Below are 22357 nucleotides of genomic sequence, written 5' to 3'. Positions count from 1 at the left end.
TTTTTCTTTTCTCATTAAAAAAGATGATGTGTGCTCAGAGACTTAATTTGCCTACAACTCTCCATTAAATGTCTGGAAAGGAGAAGTAAAAGTCTATGTGTGTGAGAAGAACCAGTGTGAATTCTGTGATTTTTTTTTTCTTTTTTTCCCCCTTGACTAAAATACTAAAATACTGGGGTACCTTTTGGAAAAGATTTATATTTTGATTTGTGTGTGTATTTGTGTGATATTTAACACTCAGATACTAGCAGTTGTGTATAATTATCTTTAGGCCTTACTTGAAAGGACCGGTTACACCTTGGACGTAACCACAGGACAGAGGAAGTATGGCGGTCCCCCCCCAGACAGTGTGTACTCTGGCGTGCAACCTGGAATCGGAACGGAAGTAAGTGTTCTTCAGCCTTTGGCTGAAATCTTTCCACTTTGTAAATATTTCTGTCTATTGTATGATGGGAAAAATAACTTCCATATTTTTCAAAGAGTAGCCATAACTTTTGTTTTGGTATCCATTTGTATTTTGCTGTCATCATAAGTAGGGATAACCCTGTGAATGGTGGATACCTGAACGCTTTGTAAAGGAAGGTATAGAGTTCTTGGAACTGGTAGCTAGAACCATGCAGCTCGCGGCACGCCATTTTAGGTCCTTGGGATGAGGTGGTTAAGGAAAAACAATTGCTTTATTCTGTTTTTCTTTTATGTCAAAATGGTGCTTGTCATCTCTCCTTGACCCTCCCCTCTCTGTGTTTACAGAGAGATTTATTGAAGGGAATGGGTTGCACATGGGAAGGGTGTAGAATCAAATAAAAGGTTGAGCACGTTGGTCTATACTTGAAAGAAGGAGTCCCTTCTCCATCTGTGTGTTCATGAGGGTTTCTTCATATGCCTTTATGTTAGACTATTCTAATCCTTTAAATGGAGAACACTGAATGCCAGAAGATAAGTCCTATTGTTGCAGGTACCTTTTCTGATTTGATGTCTCCATTGTCTTTTTAGTGCCTAGCATAATGCCAGGAGTATAGTAGGACAGATAATTGGTGGTTATGGTTTGTTTTCTTTGACTACTGTAATCATGACTTCATAACTTAAAATTAGATTAAATGATAATCTTACAGGATTTTCTTTAAAGCAGAGTGAAGGGGGTAGGTCCTTAAGTGATGGTGTCAGTTAAAATATTTAGGTGGTATCATTATGTATCTCCTACTTATTTGAATTTTAAAAAATTCTAAAACTTTATTCAAACGTTATCAATGACACTCTTCTGAGTGCTGAAATTTAACTTTTGAGGTAGCCCAAAGCACAGATTGTTATTTCTAGTTTGTGAGTATGTAAATAAAGACATCACCATTTAATGTAACTTTTCAGATCTATATCAGAGCTAATTTTAATTATGGTCTCTGTATGTAAATGTACATTTATTGGTGGTTGTTCCCTGAGCTGCTTTTAAGCATTATTATAGTTAGTATTCTGTTTCTTAATATTTAACATTATTAAAAGGACTCTAGGCCTTTTTATGATACCTGAATCAGGTACATATGCTTGTTTTTGAATTTCAAAAAAACTACTGTAAATTACTTGCTGCTATATAATTATTGATAGAGTTGGGATTGGGACTCTAAGCCATCTACATTCCTTTTAGGAGAAAGTGTCATTGAAACATAATATACTCACAGTTGTCCTCTCATTAATTCCCTGACACCATACTTTAACTTTAATGTTCTACTTATGTTGTGAAGTGAAATGAAGTCACCCAGTCGTGTCCAACTCTTTGCGACCCCATGGACTGTAGCCTAACAGGATCCTCCATCCATGGGATTTTCCAGGCAAGAATACTGGAGTGGGTTGCCATTTCCTTCTCCAGGGGATCTTTCCGACCCAGGGATCGAACCCGGGTCTCCCGCATTGTAGGCAGCCGCTTTACAGTCTGAGCCACCAGGGAAGTCCACTTATGTTGTGAACCCTTTCAAATCTACATTTATATTTCATTTTTAAAGAATATGGAGGGACTTTCCTGGTACTCCAGTGTAAGTTAAGACTCTGTGGTCCCAGTGCAGGGGCACGGGTTCAACCCCTGGTTGGGGAACTGGGATTCTTCATGCCACGTGGTGTGGCCAAAAGAATATTAACAATATGGAAATATAACTCAGCTTTCTTACAGGGACTCCTGTACTATATGTATTTTTTTTCTAATGGTTTTAAATTTGCACCTAAGCCCTCATGTAAAGTGAATAAAAAATGGAATTGTTCCTTTGCCTTTTTCTTGTTCCTGAGACAAGTTGAAACACCTCCAAGAGGGAAATACATTTTGAAAAAGTTACCTATAGTATACCATTCATCATGTGATATCCTTATTAATTATTATTTCACTTTCTTAGTCTTGTTTCTTTGACTAGTTATAAAATCCTTAGAAATAAAAGTTGTGTCATACAGTTTTGTTCTTCACAGTGCCCAATATAGCCTACTGTAAAATTGGTTGTATCTATTTTGTAATTAATCGAAATAAATTTTGTTAGCCTGTTAGGTAGGTTCATTAATGAGCTCTTCAATGGAGACTTGTTTTATCTTGGCTCTTTGTAGATAAGGGACTGGTGTGCTGCAGTCCATGGGGTCGCAAAGAGTCTGACACTACTGAGCGACTGAACTGAACTGATGTAGACAGGGAGGGATTTGCTAGTACTTTTAAGATTTCACTGGAAGTTCTTCATTTAATAAACTGTTCTGAGGACCCAGTTAAAAACAAATCATATTTTAAATGTAAAATTTGTTTCAGTTCAATTCAGTTCAGTCACTCAGTCGTGTACGACTTTTTGTCACCCCATGGACTGCAGCATGCCAGGCTTTCCTTTCCATCACCAACTTCCGGGAGCTTGCTCAAACTCATGTCCATTGAGTTGGTGACGCCATCCAACCATCTCATCCTCTGTTGTCCCCTTCTCCTGCCTTCAGTCTTTCCCAGCATCAGGGTCTTTTCTAATGAGTCAATTCTTCACATCAGTTGACCTAAGTTAGAGTTTCAGCTTCAGTGTCTGTCCTTCCAATGAATATTCAGGACTGATTTCCTTTAGGGTTGACTAGTTTGATCTTCTTGCAGATTTTATATTTCACTCCCTCTGTAGAAGAGAGATGTGTTTTTCTCTATGTTAGTTATATGCAGCAGAAATGGTTGCAGCAAAAATCCCTATATGAGATCAGCAGCCTAAGGCACTCCCGTCAAGCAATTTGGTGCAACAAAATTGCAGTATAAAAGTTTGGATTCCTCCCTTAAGTTCAGATTTCATGAGATTTGTTTGGCCCATAGTTGTTGAAGATTAAAGTTTTGAAAATTAGGAGTGTTTTAATATATTGGGTTGATGATAGATTTAGTAAAGTGATTGGTTTTAATTGATATCACTTTTGATGCTCCAAGGTTTGGGGTTTTGTTCCTCTATGGTTCATTGCAGTTACTAAAAATTACTATTAGCTCTTGATTGAGAAAGTTGAAATTAGGGTCAGTGCCTCATACTGACAGTTTTGAAAGTAAGTTACGAGAAGAGAATGAAGTTTTATCTTTGGAAAAAATCTACTGTAAATTAACCGTATGGTGAATACTCATTAATGGACCTTGTTGCTAAGCATTGACCTTGAGATGAGAAATATACAAGAATGAGAATACCAAGTTTGAAAAGTATTTTTTTTATTGTGCCTTGGCTCTCACACCTAGTATGGCTATAGTATTTTTGTATCCTTTTTTCCCTTTTTATTCCAGTTTTATTGAGAAATACTTGACATACAGCACTAAATAAGTTTAAGGTGTACAGCTTAATGGTTTGACTTACATGGTCATGAAGTGATGACCACACTAAGTTTAGTAGGCATCCATCACCTCATCAAATTAAATGGAAAAAAATAATGATTTTTCCTTGTGATGAGAACTCAGGATTTACTGTTAGCAACTTTCTTATATAACATAGAGCAGTGTTAGTTATATTTATCATGTGGTACATTGTATCCCTAGTTATAACTGGAGGTTTGTAGCTTTCTTTAATTACTTTCATCCAGATCCTTCTCCTGCCAACCCCACCTCCGGTCACCACAAATTGATCTCTGTTTGTATGAGTTTGTTTTCTGTTTGGTTTTGAAGTTCAGTTGACCTTCAACACTGTTAGTTCTAGGTGCGCAGCGTGGTGATGTGATATTCCTGTGGTTCCAGAACGATCACCATACATCTAGTTACTGCGGGTCACAGTGCCTGTCTGTTCTTCAGCTGGTTTTGTAAAACTCTGTTTCATTGACATAAATGTAATCTCCATGCAGATCATGTCTCTATATTGATAATAAGCTCTGTATATTGGATTTAACTCTTTGTTTTATTAGCTAGTTGAAATGTTAAAAAGAAACAGGGTGTTTAACAGACCTATAAGTATATGACTTTGTAGCATCTGATTTGCATTATATATAAAGAAAAGCTGCTGTGTTTGCAAAAATAGTAAGTAGAAGCTGGATAGTGGAGCAACCGCTGTAGATAATCAGAAGCACTGTGGAGCTGCCTGGTTACTTCCATTGATTCCTTCCAGAGCCTTCGGGGCTTCCTCTGTTACTGTTGGAGTAATCAGTGGGTAGACAGCAGCCAAAACTTGTTCAAAACCTTAATGTCTAATGAGTAAAGGGAGAACAGTTGTTCAGGTATTCACTGGATTCTATTGGTTCTGGTGGGGAGGGTTAACCTGCACATGACTGAGTGTTTACTCTGGACAGCTCATATGGAGCCAGAATGGCTCAGGGACCAACACAGTAATAAAAGGAAAACATTTATGTTACATTTCAGTTCATTAAAAACTGAGCTTAAAAAACTTTAAAAAGAGGGATGCTTAGTTAGTTTTTGAATACCATGTATTTTCAGCCTTTTAAAGTTCTTTTAAAGTCCTTAGTTAAACTGATCTTGAAATGAGACCATCTCCTGTTTCTCAAGCAAATCAGTGTTTTTGGCCTGTTTCTTCATGGACCCCAGTGATTATAACATTGGGCATAGGTTTGTTGATGTTTCTTTTATTTTTGTTTATATGTTTATTTTTGTCCATGCCATGTGCGGCATATGGGATCTTAGTTCCCTGAGCAAGGATCAAACCCTTGCCCCTTGCAGTGGAAGTGCAGAGTGCTAACCACTGGACTGCCAGAAAATTCCTTGATATTTCTTTTAAAATAGAACAGTATTCTTATGAAAAAGCTGCAATGTCAGGTGGACTTCTAACATTCATATGATCATGTAGAGTACAAGAAGCTTACTGTTATGAATTCTTTCTAATCAATCAATTGCTTTTCCTGAAAATACAGATCTTTTCAAGTATGCTTAATGAAGTTAACCTGAATGGTTCTGAAAATATACACATGTGTTAAGAAAGTGGTAGAATAGTCTGACACTTAGATTCCTCATTTAGCTGTGTTCAACTGTGTATTTTTCAAATATTTGTTTGTTTTTTGTCTGTACCAGGTCTTAGTTGAAGCACACAGGATCTTCCTTGCAGCGTATAGGCTTTTCTTCAGTTGTGCACAGGCTCCATCCAGAGAGCTGACTCAGTAGTTGCTGCATGTGGTCTTGGGGAGCTTAGTTCCCTGACAGGGGATCAAACCCATGTCCCCTGCATTGGAAGGCGGATTCTGTTTTGTTTTTTTTTTTGGAAGGCGGATTCTTAACCAGCAGGGAAGTCCCTCAAGAGTCTTCTCATAGTGCCACTGTATGTGCTGTCTTTGCTTTTGCATGCATTTGTAATGGGTAGGGAGAGAATACGGATGGTGAATGGTGTAATTATGAAGCATCACTGCATTATAATAGAAATGATATAAAGCTGAGTTTACTTCCCAGAACAGTTTTAAAATATTCAAATAACAAATATTCTCAAATACAAAGATATTCTAACCAGGCTAGACTTAGGTGTGGCCAGAGCCTAGCAACACTAAAAAATACGTTTCAGAATTAATGCCAATTACTCTTGTGTTCACAACAAACTGTTTAAAATTCTTAAAGAGATGGGAATACCAGACCCCCTGACCTGCCTCTTGAGAAATCTGTATGCATTTCAAGAAGCAACAGTTAGAACTGGACATGGAACAACAGACTGGTTCCAAATTGAGAAAGGAGTACGTCAAGGCTGTATATTGTCTCCCTGCTTGTTTAACTTATATGCAGAGTACATCTTGAGAAATGTTGGGCTGGATGAAGCACAAGCTAGAATCAAGATTGCCAGGAGAAATATCAGTAACCTCAGATATGCAGATGACACCACATTTATGGCAGAAAGCGAAGAAGAACTAAAGACCCTCTTGATGAAAGTGAAAGAGGAGAGTGAAAATTTGGCTTAAAACTCAACATTCAGAAAACTAAGATCATGGCATCCAGTCCCATCACTTCATGGCAAATAGATGGGGAAACAGTGGGAACAGTGACAGACTTTATTTTGGGGGGCTTCAAAATCACTGTAGATGGTGACTGCAGCCATGAAATTAAAAGACACTTGCTCCTTGGAAGAAAAGCTATGACCAACCTAGATAGCATATTGAAAAGCAGAGACATTACTTTGCCAACAAAAGTCTGTCTAGTCAAAGCTTTGGTTTTTCCAGTAGTCATAGATGGATGTGAAAGTTGGATTATAAAGAAAGCTGAGGGTTGAAGAATTGATACTTTTGAACTGTGGTGTTGGAGAAGATTCTTGAGAGTCCCTTGGACTGTAGGGAGATCCAACCAGTCCATCCTCAGGGAAATCAGTCCTGAATATTCATTGGAAGGATGGATGCTGAAGCTGAAACTCTAATACTTTGCCCACCTGATGTGAAAAACTGGCTCCTTGGAAAAGACCCTGATGCTGGGGAAGATTGAAGACAGGAGGAGAAGGGGACAACAGAGGATGAGATGGTTGGATGGCATCACCAACTCAATGGACTTGAGTTTGAGTAAGCTCTGGAGGTTGGTGATGGACATGGAGGCCTGGCATGCTGCAGTCCATGGGGTCTCAAAGAATCGGACACAACTGAGCGACTGAACTAAACTGCTCTTGTGTATTTTTTGTCTCAGGATGCCTTTTATCAGTAGGTTTGTTTTTTTTTTTTTTTTTTAAGTGCTGTGCCCTGTTAATCAGTGCTAATATATAGAGTTGTGAATGCTATAGGGTGAATGCAGTAGGGTGAGACTAATGAGAAGGGTCAGATTCTGGATAACTTGAGTGTATATTTTAAGAAGATTTATTGTGCTCGCTTCGGCAGCACATATACTAAAATTGGAATGATACAGAGAAGATTAGCATGGCCCCTGTGCAAGGATGACACGCAAATTCGTGAAGCGTTCCATATTTTTGTTTATAATAGCCAGGACATGGAAGCAACCTAGATGCCCATCAGCAGATGAATGGATAAGGAAGCTGTGGTACATATACACCATGGAATATTACTCAGCCGTTAAAAAGAATTCATTTGAATCAGTTCTAATGAGATGGATGAAACTGGAGCCCATTATACAGAGTGAAGTAAGCCAGAAAGATAACATTACAGCATACTAACACATGTATATGGAATTTAGAAAGATGGTAACGATAACCCTATATGCAAAACAGAAAAAGAGACACAGAAGTACAGAACAGACTTTTGAACTCTGCGGGAGAAGGTGAGGGTGGGATGTTTCGAAAGAACAGCATGTATACTATCTATGGTGAAACAGATCACCAGCCCAGGTGGGATGCATGAGACAAGTGCTCGGGCCTGGTGCACTGGGAAGACCCAGAGGAATCGGGTGGAGAGGGAGGTGGGAGGGGGGATCGGGGTGGGGAATACGTGTAACTCTATGGCTGATTCATATCAATGTATGACAAAACCCACTGAAGTGTTGTGAAGTAATTAGCCTCCAACTAATAAAAAAAAAAAAAGTTTTATTGATAAGCTGGATACAGATATGAGAGAAAGGAGCAGAGCATGGCTTTAAGTCCTAGGACCTGAGCAGTTACAAGGATGTAGTTGCCACTTATTAAAATGAGGAAGGCTGTAAAGAAGAGCAAATTAGCAGGATTGAAAGGCAGTAGTTGAGTTTTGGACATGTATGAATTAGAGGTCTCTTAGTCATCCACATGGAGCTGTTGAGTGAGCTGTTGCTTATGTGAGCCTGGAGTTCATAGGAGGGTTTCGACTGGCGATCATAAATGTGGGAGGCATAAGCATCTAAGATGGTGGTGTTTTAAGACCATGTTTGGATGTGGTCACCAAGGAAGTGTGTATAGCTAGAGAAAAATTTTTAAGATCTAATTCCTTCAGCCCTTCAGCATTTAGAGAGATGGGGAGATGAGAAGGAGCTAGCAAAGGGGACTGAGAAGAAGGAGCCAGTGAAGGGGCTTCCCTGATGCTCGAGTGGTTAAGAGTCTGCCTTCCAGTGCAGGGGATTGGGTGTGATCCCTGGTCTCGGAACTAAGATCCCCACATGCTGAGGAGGGCTACTGAGTCTGTGCACTCTGGAGCCTGCGTGCCGAAACAAAGACTCAACACAGCCAAATAAATACATTTTTAAAAAAGAGCCAATGAGATAAGAAAAACCAGCAGTGTGGTGTCCCAGAGGTCAACTGAAGAAAGTATTCACAGAAGGAAGGTCAGTTTTATCAAACTTCCCAAGTAAGATGAGGACTGAGAATTGACATTTGATTGTGATAGCGTAAATGTTGTTAGCGACTTTGACTAGAGTGGTGACAAAAGCCAGACTGGAAAAGATTCAAGAGACTAAGAAGATGAGTAAATTTGAGTCATTAGGAATATTATAGCTCTTCTGAGCAATTTTGCTACAAAAGATAGCAGAGAAATGGGACAATGGTTAGAAGGTTTATAGTCAAGATATATCTTTATTTTAATTGAAATTTTAAAGGAAGGGCTTTCCGGGTGGTCCAGTGCCTAAGACTCTGCATTCCCAGTGCCGGGGGCTTGGGTTCAGTCCCTGGTCAGGGAACTATTAAATCCAACATGCCACAGCTGAGAGTCTGCCTGCAGTAACTAAGACCCTGCATAGCCAAATAAATAAATATTTTTTTAAAAATAAAATTTAAGGGAGAGACTGTAATATACTATGTGCTGATGGGAATGATCCGTGTATAAAGGAGGAAATTGATGATGAAATTGTTGCCAGACCGAGTCCTTGAGTAGGAAAGAAGGGGGGAATCTCGCCTGTAAGTCACAGTATGAGATAGATGTTCACACATGTATTTACTCAGAGATGAGCAGCTGTGATGTCCCTGGCACTGCATTCAATACTAGGAATAAAAGGAGGAGCAAGATGTGGGCTCTCTGCTTACATGGAAGCTGAATGCTCTTGCTGCTGTTACTCCCAGATGAGAATCTTGAGACTTGCTAATTTAGAAACTTGTTCACGGTAACTGGAATGTAGATTTGAATCCAACATAGCTTAAAACTCACCGTTTCTCACATTCTCCCTACCCTTAAGCTTTCACCTTACTGCACCAAGCCACCATCATCTCTTGCACTGTTAACCTGACTGGTCAGCCTGTTTTTTTCCGTACGATCCATTTTCTACCCTGCTGCCAGTCTTATTTCTTTTAGGACATAAGTAATACCTAGTTATTTGTCTGCTCAGAGGCCTCTTAATGTCTTCCTAACATGTTTGGAATAAAACTCAAAACTTCCAACCATGATTTAACTTAATCCAGTCCTCATTTTCTCTTTCTTGTCACTGTCTCCTGTGTGGACTTTTTATTTAATCACTGGCCTATTTGCTGTTCTTCAGATAGATCAGTTGTGCTCGATGTGTTTACAGACTTGCTCTATCATTGTGGAATGCCCTTTCCTCATACTTTTACTTTATTTTCTCTCTCTGTTCTCAGTTCAAATTTGTCTTCTCAGGGAGACCCTCCTACTTAAAATATAATCTCTTTTTCATTTATCCCTTTTCTTTGCTTTTATCTTATAATTTCCTCCTGAAATTGTATTATCTTTTAAATTGTCTGTCTCTATCAGTAGAATGTAAGCTTCATGAACATCTAGACCTGTCTGTGGTGTTCACTCATTTCTAGAATGTAGAAAAATTACATGGCATGTGAGTCCACATCTTATGAAAGATTTGTACCAGTTCTATGAATAGGGAGGGAGCCAGTTACCTGCATTGGAGTGACTTCAAGCTGGCATTTTATTTATTTATTTGTGGATTTATGGCTGTGCTGGGTCTTGGTTGCTGTGCGTGGGCTTTCTCTACTTGGAGAGAGCGGTAGCTGCTCTGTAATTGCCATGCTCGGGCTTCTCATTGTGGGGGCTTCTTGGGTTGTGGAGCAAGGGCTCTAGGTGCACTGGCTTCAGTAGTTGGAGCTCATAGGCTCTAGAGCGTTGGCTTCAGTAGTTGCTGTATATGTGCTTAATTGCTCCATGGCATGTGGGATCCTCCTGGACCAGGGATCAAACCCATGACCCCTGCACCACAAAGCAGACTCTTAACCACTGGACCATCAAGGAAGCCCTCAAGCTGATATTTTAAAAATTAATTGGATATCCAAAAGTCTACAAGCAATAAATGCTGGAGAGGGTGTGGAGAAACGGGAACCCTCTTACACTGTTGGTGGGAATGCAAACTAGTACAGCCACTATGGAGAGCAGTGTTGGAGATTCCTTAAAAAACTGGAAATAGAACTGCCATATGACCCAGCATCCCACTGCTGGGCATACACACCGAGGAAACTAGATTTGAAAGAGACACGTGCACCCCAGTGTTCATCGCAGCACATTATAATAGCCAGGACATGGAAGCAACCTAGATGCCCATCAGCAGACAAGTGGATAAGGAAGCTGTGGTACATATACACAATGGAATATTACTCAGCCATTAAAAAGAATTCATTTGAATCAGTTCTAATGAGATGGATAAAACTGGAGCCCATTATACAGAGGGAAGTAAGCCAGAAAGATAAGACCAATACAGTATACTAATGCTAAATTCCATATATATGGAATTTAAAAAGATGGTAACGATAACCCTATAAGCAAAACAGAAAAAGAGACATAGATGTAGAGAACAAACTTTTGGACTCTGGGATGTTCTGAGAGAATAGCATTGAAACAAGAATACTATCAAGGGTGAAACAGATCACCAGCCCAAGTTGGATGCATGAGACAAGTGCTCAGGGCTGGTGCACTGGGAAGACCCAGAGGGATGGGATGAGGAGGGAGGCGGGACGGGGGATCGGGATGGGGAACACATGTAAATCCATGGCTGATTCATGTCAATGTATGGCAAAAATCACTACAATATTGTAAAGTAATTAGCCTCCAACTAATAAAAATAAATGAAAAAAATAAAAATTAATTAGATATGGATGAGAATTGGAGGGATTAAAAATACCTGAGGTTTTTTTGTTTATGAGAGTATTTTTCCTCAACCATTTGCCGGGGGTGGGGCTGGGGTGGGGTGGGGTGGTGGTTAGCAGAAATTATGTTCTCCCAAGAAAAATTATGTTTCCCCAAGAGGAATGTGGGGAAAAGTCAGAGGAACTGATTGACAAGGGTCGGTTTTAGTTATTTTGATTTTTGGACAAAGGAAACTTGTTCTAAATACATTGTACCTTTATTGTAAAATACTTAAAAATATAATAAGGAAAATAAAATTAGAATTTTTTTATGTATTGATAACCACTTTTAGCATTTTGATGCATAGTTAGTTATTCTTATCTATACATATATTTATACCCCAAAAATGAAAATTGACATTACTAAAGTTACTGTTAATTTGAGGTAAAATCAGGACTACCAGGAGGAAATGTTTACTAGGTAGTTGGAGATACAGAATTAGGTCTTGAGATATGTAGGAGGTATTGGAAGGTGACTGTAGCGTTGTAGGCTTTGGGATGTGAATATGATCCTTACAAGGGAAGGAAGTACAGTGAATTATGGGGAATAGGGCCATAACTTTGGGAAACATGCAGCTTATGTTATTAATTGGATAGAAGAATCACCATGGAAAGGATAGAGGAGTAGTCAAACCTTTAAAGGTAGTTAAAGTAGTTAACCTTTAAAGACCAGGTTAGTGGAAGATTCTGAGGTTTTTCCAGTAGTTAGGTATGGATGTGAGAGTTGGACTATAAAGAAAGCTGAGCATCGAAGAATTGATGCTTTTGAACTGTGGTGTTGGAGAAGACGCTTGAGAGTCCCTTGGATTGCAGGGAGATCCAACCAGTCCATCCTCAAGGAGATTGGTCCTGAGTGTTCATTGGAAGGACTGGTGCTGAAGCTGAAACTCCAATACTTTGGCCACCTGATGCAAAGAGCCCACTCACTGGAAAAGACCCCAGTGCTAGGAAAGATTAAGGGCGGGAGGAGAAGGGGATGACAGAGGATGAGATGGTTGGATGGCATCACCGACTCAGTGGACATGAGTTTGGGTAAACTCTGGAAGTTGGTGATGGATAGGGAGGCCTGGCGTGCTGCAGTCCATGGGGTCACAAAGAGTTGGATATGACTGAGCAACTGAACTGAACTGAAAACTTATGGGAAGAGAATTTTCAGAAGGTAGCATCACTAGTGTTGGTTGAGAAGGCAAGGATGAAGAGATTGAGGAAGGGAAGACTTTTGAATTTGGTCCTTAAAAGTCCATTAGTGACATTTGGGTGTACCATTTAGTGTTGGAAGAAGCCAGCTTGTAGAGAGTTTAAAAGCATATGGGAGGGAAGCTCCAAGAGAGAGGGCACATATGTGTACTTAGAGCTGATTCACATTGTTCCATAGCAGAAATCAACACAGTATTGTAAAGCATTTATCCTCCAATTAAAAAAAAAAATGGGAAGAAAATGATCCCCCAGAAATGTAAGAAAGCAATAGAAACGGAACTTGATGATGAATACATGACAGAACAGTGTAAAAAGGCACAGATGCAAGTGCTTTTCAGAGTGAGCTTTCATTAGAAAGATGGTTCTGCAGGGATGTCACTGAGATGATGGCCGAGCTGTTCTTTATACTTTTCTTAGCTGCCCAGTGTTAAGCATACAACAGATGTGTTGAATAACTGCATGAGTGAAATCAAACAGGTAAGGGCCATATGTTTAAAGCATTTAAAAATGAAAGGAACAGTAACAGGCTAAAGAAGAGGTTTTTGTATTTTGTTATGGGAGGTTTGGCATGTTTGAAGATGGAGAACAGTGGGAAGGAAAGAGTGTACTGAACAGGATAGGACAGTTGAAACACTAAAGGTTTAAAATTATTTCCAGAAGAAAGTAGTAGGAAGAAATGGGCTTATTTATTAGGGTTAAGGAGCTACTCTTTGGAAAAGAGGTACATTTTTTTCTCTGAGGTATAAAGGAAAGAAGTGAAAAGAGATGTTGAGAAAAGTTTTTAAGGCCAAAAGGAAAGAATGTCAGGAAAACCAATGACTTTTCAGGCGACCTTCTTAGAATGAGATTTCATGAATGAGGATTGGAGGTTTTAAGGAAGTAGAAAAATTAGAGTAGCTGTTGTATAAGCATCTTGCTAGAGATTCAGAAGACCACCTCAGATTTTACCAGATAGCAGTGAAGGTGAACCTGATTATTTTGAAAAGGATTGTCTTAAGATACCACAGCTTTTACAGAACTTAACACCAGAAACTTAATCTCCAATAATTTGGCATCTTTTGGATTGCAGGTATTACTTCATTCGTGTTAGTGTTAGTCCCTCAGCCGTGTCCAGCTCTTTGCGATCCCAGGCTCCTCTGTCCTTAGAATTCTTCAGGCAAGAATACTGGAGTGGGTAACCATTCCCTTCTTCAGGGGATCTTCCCAACCCAGGGATTGAACCCGGGTCTCTCGCGTTGCACGCAGATTTTTTACTGTCTGAGCTACAAGGGAAGTCCATTGCTTCATTCATTTCAGTTCAGTCACATCACTCAGTTGTGTCCGACTCTTTGCGACCCCATGAACCGCAGCACGCCAGGCTTCCCTGTCCATCACCAACTCCCGGAGCTTGCCCAAACTCGTGTCCATCAAGTCGGTGATACCATTCAACCATCTCATCCTCTGTCATCCCCTTCTCCTCCTGCCTTCAATCTTTCCCAGCATCAGGGTCTTCTCCAAGGAGTCAGTTCTTTGCATTAGGCCAAACTATTGGAACTTCAGCTTCAGCATCAGTCCTTCCAATGAATATTCAGGACTGATTTCCTTTAGGATGTACTGGTTGGATCTCCTTGCAGTCCAAGGGACTCTCAAGAGTCTCCTCCATCATCTCAGTTCAAAAGCATCAATTCTTCAGCACTCAGCTTTCTTATAGTCCGACTGTCACATCCATATATGACTACTGGAAAAACTATAACTTTGACTAGACGGACCTTTGTTGGCAGTCTCTATGCTTTTTAATAAATGCTATCTAGATTGGTCAAAACTTTTCTTCCAAGGAACAAGAGTCTTTTAATTTCATGGCTGCAGTCACCATCTGCAGTGATTTTTGGAGACCCCCCAAAATAGTCTGTCACTGTTTCCATTGTTTCCCCGTCTGTTTGCCATGAGGTGATGGGACAGGATGCCATGATCTTAGTTTTCTGGTTGTTGAGTTTTTACTTCATTACTTCAGTCAGATCAATTATCTGGATATGAAATGTTGATATAGATGAGTTTCACTAGAAAATTCATCTCATGCAAGCAGTAATTTACTCTTTACGACTTTGTGTGTGGATTGCAAATGTTTTAACATAAAAGGTTATTTTCCGTATTGCTGACATGGTAGAAATTTGAAGAAAATTGTCATCTGATATTAAATACTGAGAGGGTTTCTGATTGTTTCATTCTAATTTAGCATTCCTGTATATTAGGACTTAATCCTACTTACTATGTAATTTTAATTAAGAATACAAAATCTTTAAATTATGGTGAATTTTTTTCGTATCTTAAAATGTAATATTCTGATAGAGAAAGGAATTCTGATGAAGAAAGATAAAGCAGTGGAGTTTTAAGTAGTAAAGATTTTAGAGTTGAGGAAATTTGAAAGCGACCTCGTCAATCTTTTATTCAGTTTTTTATTTAACTTTTACTGTGACTTTGCTGAATTGGCATGTTCATACTGTCGTGAAAGTGTTACTCGCCTGGTCATGTCCCACTCTTTGCAACCCCACGGGCTGTAGCCCACCAGACTCTCTGTCCATGGAATTACCCAGGCTAGAATACTGGAGTGGGTTGCCATTCCCTTCTCCATATTCAATTATTGTTTTTCTAAAAATGCACATGTATTTCACTGAAGATTTATATAGGCCTTTTATGCTATTTTTTGTGAGCAAAGGACAAATTACAAAAATTTAAAATTTAGAGTTGTTACTACAAATTTTGAGCACTTACTATTATTAATCAGTTTCCGTTTTTCAGTATAGAATATTGTTCTGTGTTGATGCCCTGAAAGTCATTATAATGAAAAACTAGGGTTAACTTTGTAAGATTCAACTTGCCCCATTTTTTCCTTAACCATCTATGTGTCCCCATCCCCTAAAAAAGGCAGCTAGGCTTTGTGGCTCTAAAATCAAATTGCTTATTACACTGGGATTCTAACACAGAGGTTTTATTTCAGGTCTTTGTAGGTAAAATACCAAGAGATTTATACGAGGATGAATTGGTGCCTCTTTTTGAAAAGGCTGGTCCCATTTGGGATCTGCGTCTTATGATGGATCCACTGTCTGGTCAGAACAGAGGGTATGCATTCATCACCTTCTGTGGAAAGGAAGCCGCGCAGGAAGCTGTTAAACTGGTATGTGATAAGACATGCCCATTGTCTGGCAAGTCAGTTGAGAAAAATACCTCAATTAAAAACATTTGCAGTTAACATTGTTTCATTTACTTTAGTTTTTGTTTTGAAAGTTTTCATATTTACTAAGTTAGTATGTGACTGGTGGCTGTTTTTTCATATTATGAAAGTAAAAAATAAATGAAAATACACAAGAAATAAGGTGATAGTCTCCTATAATTCTAAGAAGTTATTTATTACAGCAGTTAGTATCTAAAGTTTTATTTGAATATTTGGCTTTTGCAGTTCTCCCTTTTGATCTTACACAGAAATGTCAATTCTTGCTGTTAAACTTTAGAGTAATGTTCTTAAAGTATGATGAAGTCTGGAATGGGTTCTGGGGAATATAACTGGGCTACATGGACTTTTAGGACATGATCAGGAAATGGTTGTGAATCTCTTTTGTTTTTGTCATAACCTAATCATACAATTTATTTATTTTCTAAGTATATTCTATTCTTTTCTTTTTGTTTCCAAACTCTCCAGTTCTTTAATCTTTCTCTTTTTCTTTTACTTGATAAACAGTCTTCTAGGAACCTCCTTTTTGTAGGGCCTTTTACCCTTTGTACTTATTTCAGAGTAGTATGCAAATTAAGTATGACTTCTCTCCTACTGCGTTAAGATACAGTCATCTCAGTAACTCAGAATAGCAGTATCATTGGTTTTGGGGGGTACTCTTGGCAGACAGCTGAAGGCCTCACTTAATCTAGTTCTAATTATTTTAGAATGGTAACCTGTTTCACCAAGCTTTTCGTTTCATTAGTTGCCTTTAAATTTGTTCTACTTCTAACTTGACCCAGATTTTTTATTATGGACTTTTTTCCTTCCAGTTTGTTTATTTAGTACTGAGAAGTTTTCAAAACTTTTATTTCCTTGCCTCTGGCAACATGTGGATGATTTTAATTCCATATTTTTTTAGTAAACTAATAGGTAAGTAATGTTAAGGCATAAAAAGCTCAAGTTTACCTAGGAAATAATGACCATAACCATTTAAATAAAACACTTTTTATTCCTATGATTTAATACAATTTTGAAAGTATTATGTTTAATAGGAAGTTTAATTTTTTAAAATTGTTTTATGTAAAATGTGAAATTCTATGTTTCTTTGCATTGATTAAACATAGTTGTTATTCTTTACATATTGTTGTTTTCCTGAGACTTATCTGTATCTCATTTCATCTCCAAGGGCTCTGAATTACCAGTCTCGGGTATTTTTTCTAAAATTCTCTGGGAAAAAATCTTGAGATTGATAATATTGAAATAAGAAATCAGGTCTTTTCAAAGATAAAATGAATAACTTTGATTCATTTATATATATTTTTTGATTCATTTATATTTGATAGAGCAGTGAAGGTTAATGAAACCAAACTAAAACAGAGGCTGTAAAAGTTAAAAATACACATTTTATATTAAGGCAAGCGTGAGGGCACTTGGTGAGTTCATGAAGCAGGGAGTGTTTGACCTTGAATTGTTCAGTTTTTTAGACTGAAATCAGTTGTTCTGAGTTTGGGGTGGTTGTGGGGTGTCTGGTTCTTTTCTTCCTTTCAGTGTGACAGCTATGAAATTCGCCCTGGTAAACACCTTGGAGTGTGCATTTCAGTGGCAAACAACAGGCTTTTTGTTGGATCAATTCCGAAGAATAAGACTAAAGAAAACATTCTGGAAGAATTCAGTAAAGTCACAGGTAAAACAAAAATGTATTTAGAAATTAGTTTTGGGAAATCTGTGGTACATTATAAGTGCAAAAAGAGGAGGTGTATCTTAATCTTAAGAATTCACATATCTACTGGGGGTCTAAATTGCCTCCTTTCTGTTTTTTTAGTGGTTTGGACTAAACAACTTCTCTTATAGCCTCAAGTTCTTGGGATGTCCTCTTCACTTCTTTTCCTTAGTTGAACCATAACTTCTGACACAACCTTTGCCCTATAGCTCTCAAGTGAAGGCTTCCCCATCTGGGATTCAGTCTTCTAAGGCCAAGGGGATGAGAGCGCTTCTCCTCCTCCTCCTTCCTCTCACCTCGTCTATTTCAGGTTTTTCCGCATTTCCAATCCTAAATCCATGGAATTGATTTGAGAAGAAAATTCTAGATCACAGATCTATAAGTATAAATTTATATGTAACAAAATTTAGCAGAATTACATTTTCACTTCTCAAATATGATTTAATCATACATTTCCTATTCCATTTCATTTTTTAAAATGCTGATGGAGATCCACTAATGGTAGCTGCATTGTAAAAGACAACTTTTAGACCATTGCTTCTCCATCCCCTATAAAAACCATTTCTTTACATTTTTGTTGTCCAGACATACTACAGATAAATAATCCTTTCCCTTCAAGATGTATCTGTTGCTCTTCTGGTTTCAGGCTTGTGTTAATTGAAGGTTGCTTCTGGCTCAGTCTTTTTCTTCTTCCTGAATTAACTTATTGTTAGTACTTTCAACATCTATGTGGCTGAACCATCCAGTACCGTAATCTAGTTTTATGACCGCCTCATCTCTTATCCTTTACTTCCGCTCTCCCACATCCAAATCACATTCTGGATATTGCTGCTAGAAATAAAATCTAATTACTCTTAAGGATTTGGATAATATGTGGAAAGGTGAGGGTACAGGACTAAGATCAGAAGTACATTTTAACCAGTTACTTTTATTCTTGGTAAAAATAGTAACTTTTAAAAAGATTCAAAGATGATTTTTGGTTTTGATTAGTTGTTGAGTGTTCTCTTGGATTTATGTTTGGTTTTTAAGTTCCTTGGTAGTATTTTCATAAGTTTTAATAAGGTCATGTTATGTCAAACACTCTTTAAAACATTGTAAAATAGAATGTCATATGTCAGAATACAGTAGTTGGACTTACTGTCTATGACTATACTTTCAGGGCCCCTAAAATTAAAAGGAACGTAACATATTGTCCGTAGCTCCATATCTAATAATTCTGATTTAGTTGTCTAGCTAGATAATTAACAGATCATTATGAGGCGTCTCCAGTTACTTTTTGCTGTTCGGCAAGTGGATTTAGGTCTGCCTGATCGCTAAGTGTGTGGTGGATGCTTTTGGCTTATATATCTGGCTGTTGGTTTAACAGAGGGTTTGGTGGACGTTATTCTCTATCATCAACCCGATGACAAAAAGAAGAATCGGGGGTTCTGCTTCCTTGAGTATGAGGATCACAAGTCAGCAGCACAAGCCAGACGCCGGCTGATGAGTGGAAAAGTAAAAGTGTGGGGAAATGTAGTTACAGTTGAATGGGCTGACCCTGTGGAAGAACCAGACCCAGAAGTCATGGCTAAGGTAAATGCAGTATCTTGGGTTGGGGGTGTGGTTATCATTTACATTTTGTACTTAGAATATAAGCTTGAATATTTCAAATTTTACAGTAAATATAACTTGTAGCTCTTAACTGTTTAAGCAACAACCTGCTTTAGCACCAATTTAACAGCCTATCTTGTATCCAGGAATTTCCACTAACCATTTCTTTTTCTGCAGATAAATGTGTAAAAAGAATTGAAATTAAATCCCTTCAATTAGGTGTTTCTATGCTTACTGAGAGTTCGATTAGTGCTTGGCACTATCAAAGATAAAAAGATAAAAATGTTAAGAAAAGAAAAAACACAAGGTTTTATGCAATAAAGAGAGAAGTAATGTTTTGGAGATAATGAATTATAATCTTCATTGACCATACTATGACTTTTATTACATGGCCTTGAACTTTATTTTATTTAGATTTAGTGTCTTTTTCCTTTTTTAATGGATCAAGCTTCCTTATAGTATTGTCTCCATGAAGAAAGGTGAGGGGTTATCATGTTTGCTCTTAGTGGCAAAATATGCGTGGCAAGTCCTGTGGTGGACTTTCACTTTCCTCCTAAGCCCTATACTTTCATTGCTGGAATCTTGGCCTGGTAAAGGATCGTTCTGTGAGTCCTAGTTCTTAGGCTTTCCTCTGGGTGACTCCTAGGGGTGAAGGGACATATCTGAGTTGAATCTCTGTTGCTTTTAATGAAGTTTTGATTATTTTGGTGTTTGTCTCTTGACCTCTTGGGGGCAGCAGCTCTGTGGATGGCCATAAATGAATGGTTGGGTTATTCTGGACTGAAAGTCTTTTCCGCAAGCTTCTTACTCCAGAATCTGAGGTGACAGTTCTCACTGTTGATTAATTTGGAGGAGGGACCTGGTTTATACTAACATGATAAAAGCTTTTTTAAGCAGAAACATTCTTGGATTACTCAAAGATCCCCTGAGAATGAACCAGAGAGACTCCGATGTGCTGCACACTTTTCCTGTATTCCTGGAGTAGATAGGAGTCAAGGGGAGGGGCTGGAAATCTAAAGAGCCCTGATTATTTTTATTTCTTACTAGCTTGATTTTAATTCCACTTGTTTCTTCTAATACAGTTGTGACTTTGAGCAAACTTACTGATTTTGGATGTTGTCTATTTTATTGGAATTGGATAAATCTCTTTATAAGATCTCTTAACAACTTTGAATCTATCTTGTAGAAACTGACTGTAGCCTGTATTGCATTTTCTAAAATATTTTAAAAACAGTATTATAGATTGAGAGGGGCATTTTTTATTTTATATTAGATTATAGTTGAGTTACAATGTTGTGTTAGTTTCAGCTATACATACAGGTATCTTTCTTAAAGGGATCTTTTTCCTATTGAGTGCTTTAAACATTATTTCAACTAGTAATTTTTATATAGGATACTTTGGTTTCATCTCAGAAAAGAAAAAAGATCTATGTTGAGTTTCAAAAAAGAAGGTAAATAAAGTAATGGAGGCCTGTCTGATGTAGAATTAGACGTCAATATGACAACATTTAGAAAAAGGGGTTAAAGATAGAGGTGAAAGACTTTTCCCCCCTTGAATTAGTGTCTTCCCCAAATCCTTTTTACTTAGCCCTTTATCTAAGGTAACAATTTGTTTGGTAGGTGTGTTAATCTTTTTGTCTAAATAAGTAATGTATTTCCTTAGTTCACAAATCAAAATTATATGGCAAAGTACAGCCAAGGAGTTCCCATTTCTACCTCTAGCTCCAGCTACTATTTCCTCCTTGTCCCTTGTAGATATCCAGTGTTAGTGGTCTCTGGTTTATCCTTGTAGTGCTTAGCAGGCAAATATGATTATATATTCTTTCCTTCCCTACTTCTTACACAAATGGTTATTGGTAGCTATATTAATGAACTATGTTTGTTTTATTCACTGTCATATTTCGTCTCATCTCATATTTCAGCTCTAAGGAAATATACCATTATTTTATGTATCGATAAGAAATTGTAAAATGCTGCCATTTAAACTATTGACAAGTGCTTGTCTGTCACATTGACTGTAAATTGGATCCCTATTTTGGAGGTATAAAATGGGGAAAAAAATCTTAACAGTGCATCCTCACCTTTTTTTTTTTTTTAAATATCAGCTCTTAATTTTTTATGACTATGTACTTTTTCATTCTGTAGGTGTACCATAGTATATTCAACTAGCTGGACATTGGGTGTTTCTAATCTTTTGTTGTTAAAATACTGTAATGAGTAAGCTTATATCATTTCAGTTAATATAAATACAGATGTATCTGTAGGATAGATTTGTGAGTCAAAGGGTAAATGCATCTGTAATTATTAAGATACTGACCATATTTTCTGTAGGAGGTGCACTTGTATTCTGCTCCCCACAAGCAGAATACAGCAGGATGTTCCTATCCTTGTTAAAAGAGGATAGGCTCAAACTTGGTTTTGCCAAGTCTCGTAACAAGTGGTATCTCATAGCTGTTTTATGATTTGTTTCTCTTTACTGTACATGCCTGAATTTACATTTCTTATGCATGTAAGGACTATTTATGTTTCTTTGTATGAACCATGTATTCATAAATTTTGCCTGTCTTCATTCATTTGTTTTTCTGTTGATCTTTTTTAATTTTCTAGAGTTCTGATATAAAAGATAGGTTAACTGTTTGTGATGCCTTTTTTTTTTTTAATTTTACTTATGGTATTTTCTACCATATGGAAATCTTTTTTTTTAGTAGTTGAATTTTTCAGTCCTTCATATAGATTTTAAATTAACAAAGCCTTCTCCAGTGCAGTGTTACATAATTATTTTCTTCTAATATTTTAAACATCCCCCTCCTTTTAAATTTTCTATCTGTTTGCACTTTATCATAGTATATAGTGTGAGGTATGAGTCCACTTTTCATCTTTATTCAGATCAACACTGCACTGATTAAATGATTTAAGCAGTGAATTGATAGAGTTTTATCTAGTAGGGCTAGTCTCTAAATTTTGTTCTTATTTTTTCCCTGGCTACTACTGCTTGTTTATTTTTTCATATGAATTTTAGAATCATGAGCTCATCCAGTTCTTGGGTGGGGTAGAAGGGACAGAAAAACTTGTTTTGGGGGGGACTTACGGGATTGTCAGGTGGCTCAGAGGTAAAGAATCCACCTGCCAATGGAGGAGACCCAGGTTCGATCCCTGGGTCAGGAATATCCCCTGGAGAAGGAAATGGCAACCCACTCCAGTCTTCTTGCCTGGGAAATCCCATGGACAGGGGAACCTGGTGGGCTTCAGTCCACAAGATCACAAGAGTTGGACAAGACTTAACGGCTGAACAACAACAAAGGGACCATATTAAATTAG

At 37.9% G+C, this 22357-nt stretch overlaps 1 protein-coding gene and 1 non-coding gene across 8 annotated transcripts in view; both read left to right on the top strand.

The window, feature by feature from the left end:
* The window catches only part of HNRNPR (heterogeneous nuclear ribonucleoprotein R), a 34646-nt gene that overhangs the window by 8197 nt on the left and 4092 nt on the right, over positions 1–22357 (top strand). For 4 of the 7 annotated variants that reach the window (XM_043444959.1, XM_043444955.1, XM_043444954.1 and 1 more), the window contains 4 exons: positions 272–385; positions 15517–15693; positions 17278–17413; positions 18807–19021. In XM_043444959.1, the coding sequence (XP_043300894.1) occupies positions 272–385; positions 15517–15693; positions 17278–17413; positions 18807–19021 (642 nt within the window). The remainder of the gene's footprint in view (positions 1–271; positions 386–15516; positions 15694–17277; positions 17414–18806; positions 19022–22357) is intronic. The other 3 variants (XM_043444960.1, XM_043444958.1, XM_043444957.1) reach the window with 1 other exon arrangement.
* On the top strand, positions 7215–7321 carry LOC122426968. The gene has a single exon (XR_006265313.1). It is a non-coding gene; the product is annotated as a U6 spliceosomal RNA (small nuclear RNA).

The sequence above is a fragment of the Cervus canadensis genome, chromosome 24 (genome assembly GCF_019320065.1).
Source record: "Cervus canadensis isolate Bull #8, Minnesota chromosome 24, ASM1932006v1, whole genome shotgun sequence".
NCBI classification, from domain to species: Eukaryota; Metazoa; Chordata; class Mammalia; order Artiodactyla; family Cervidae; genus Cervus; species Cervus canadensis.
This window is presented reverse-complemented; position numbering and strand designations above follow the sequence as displayed.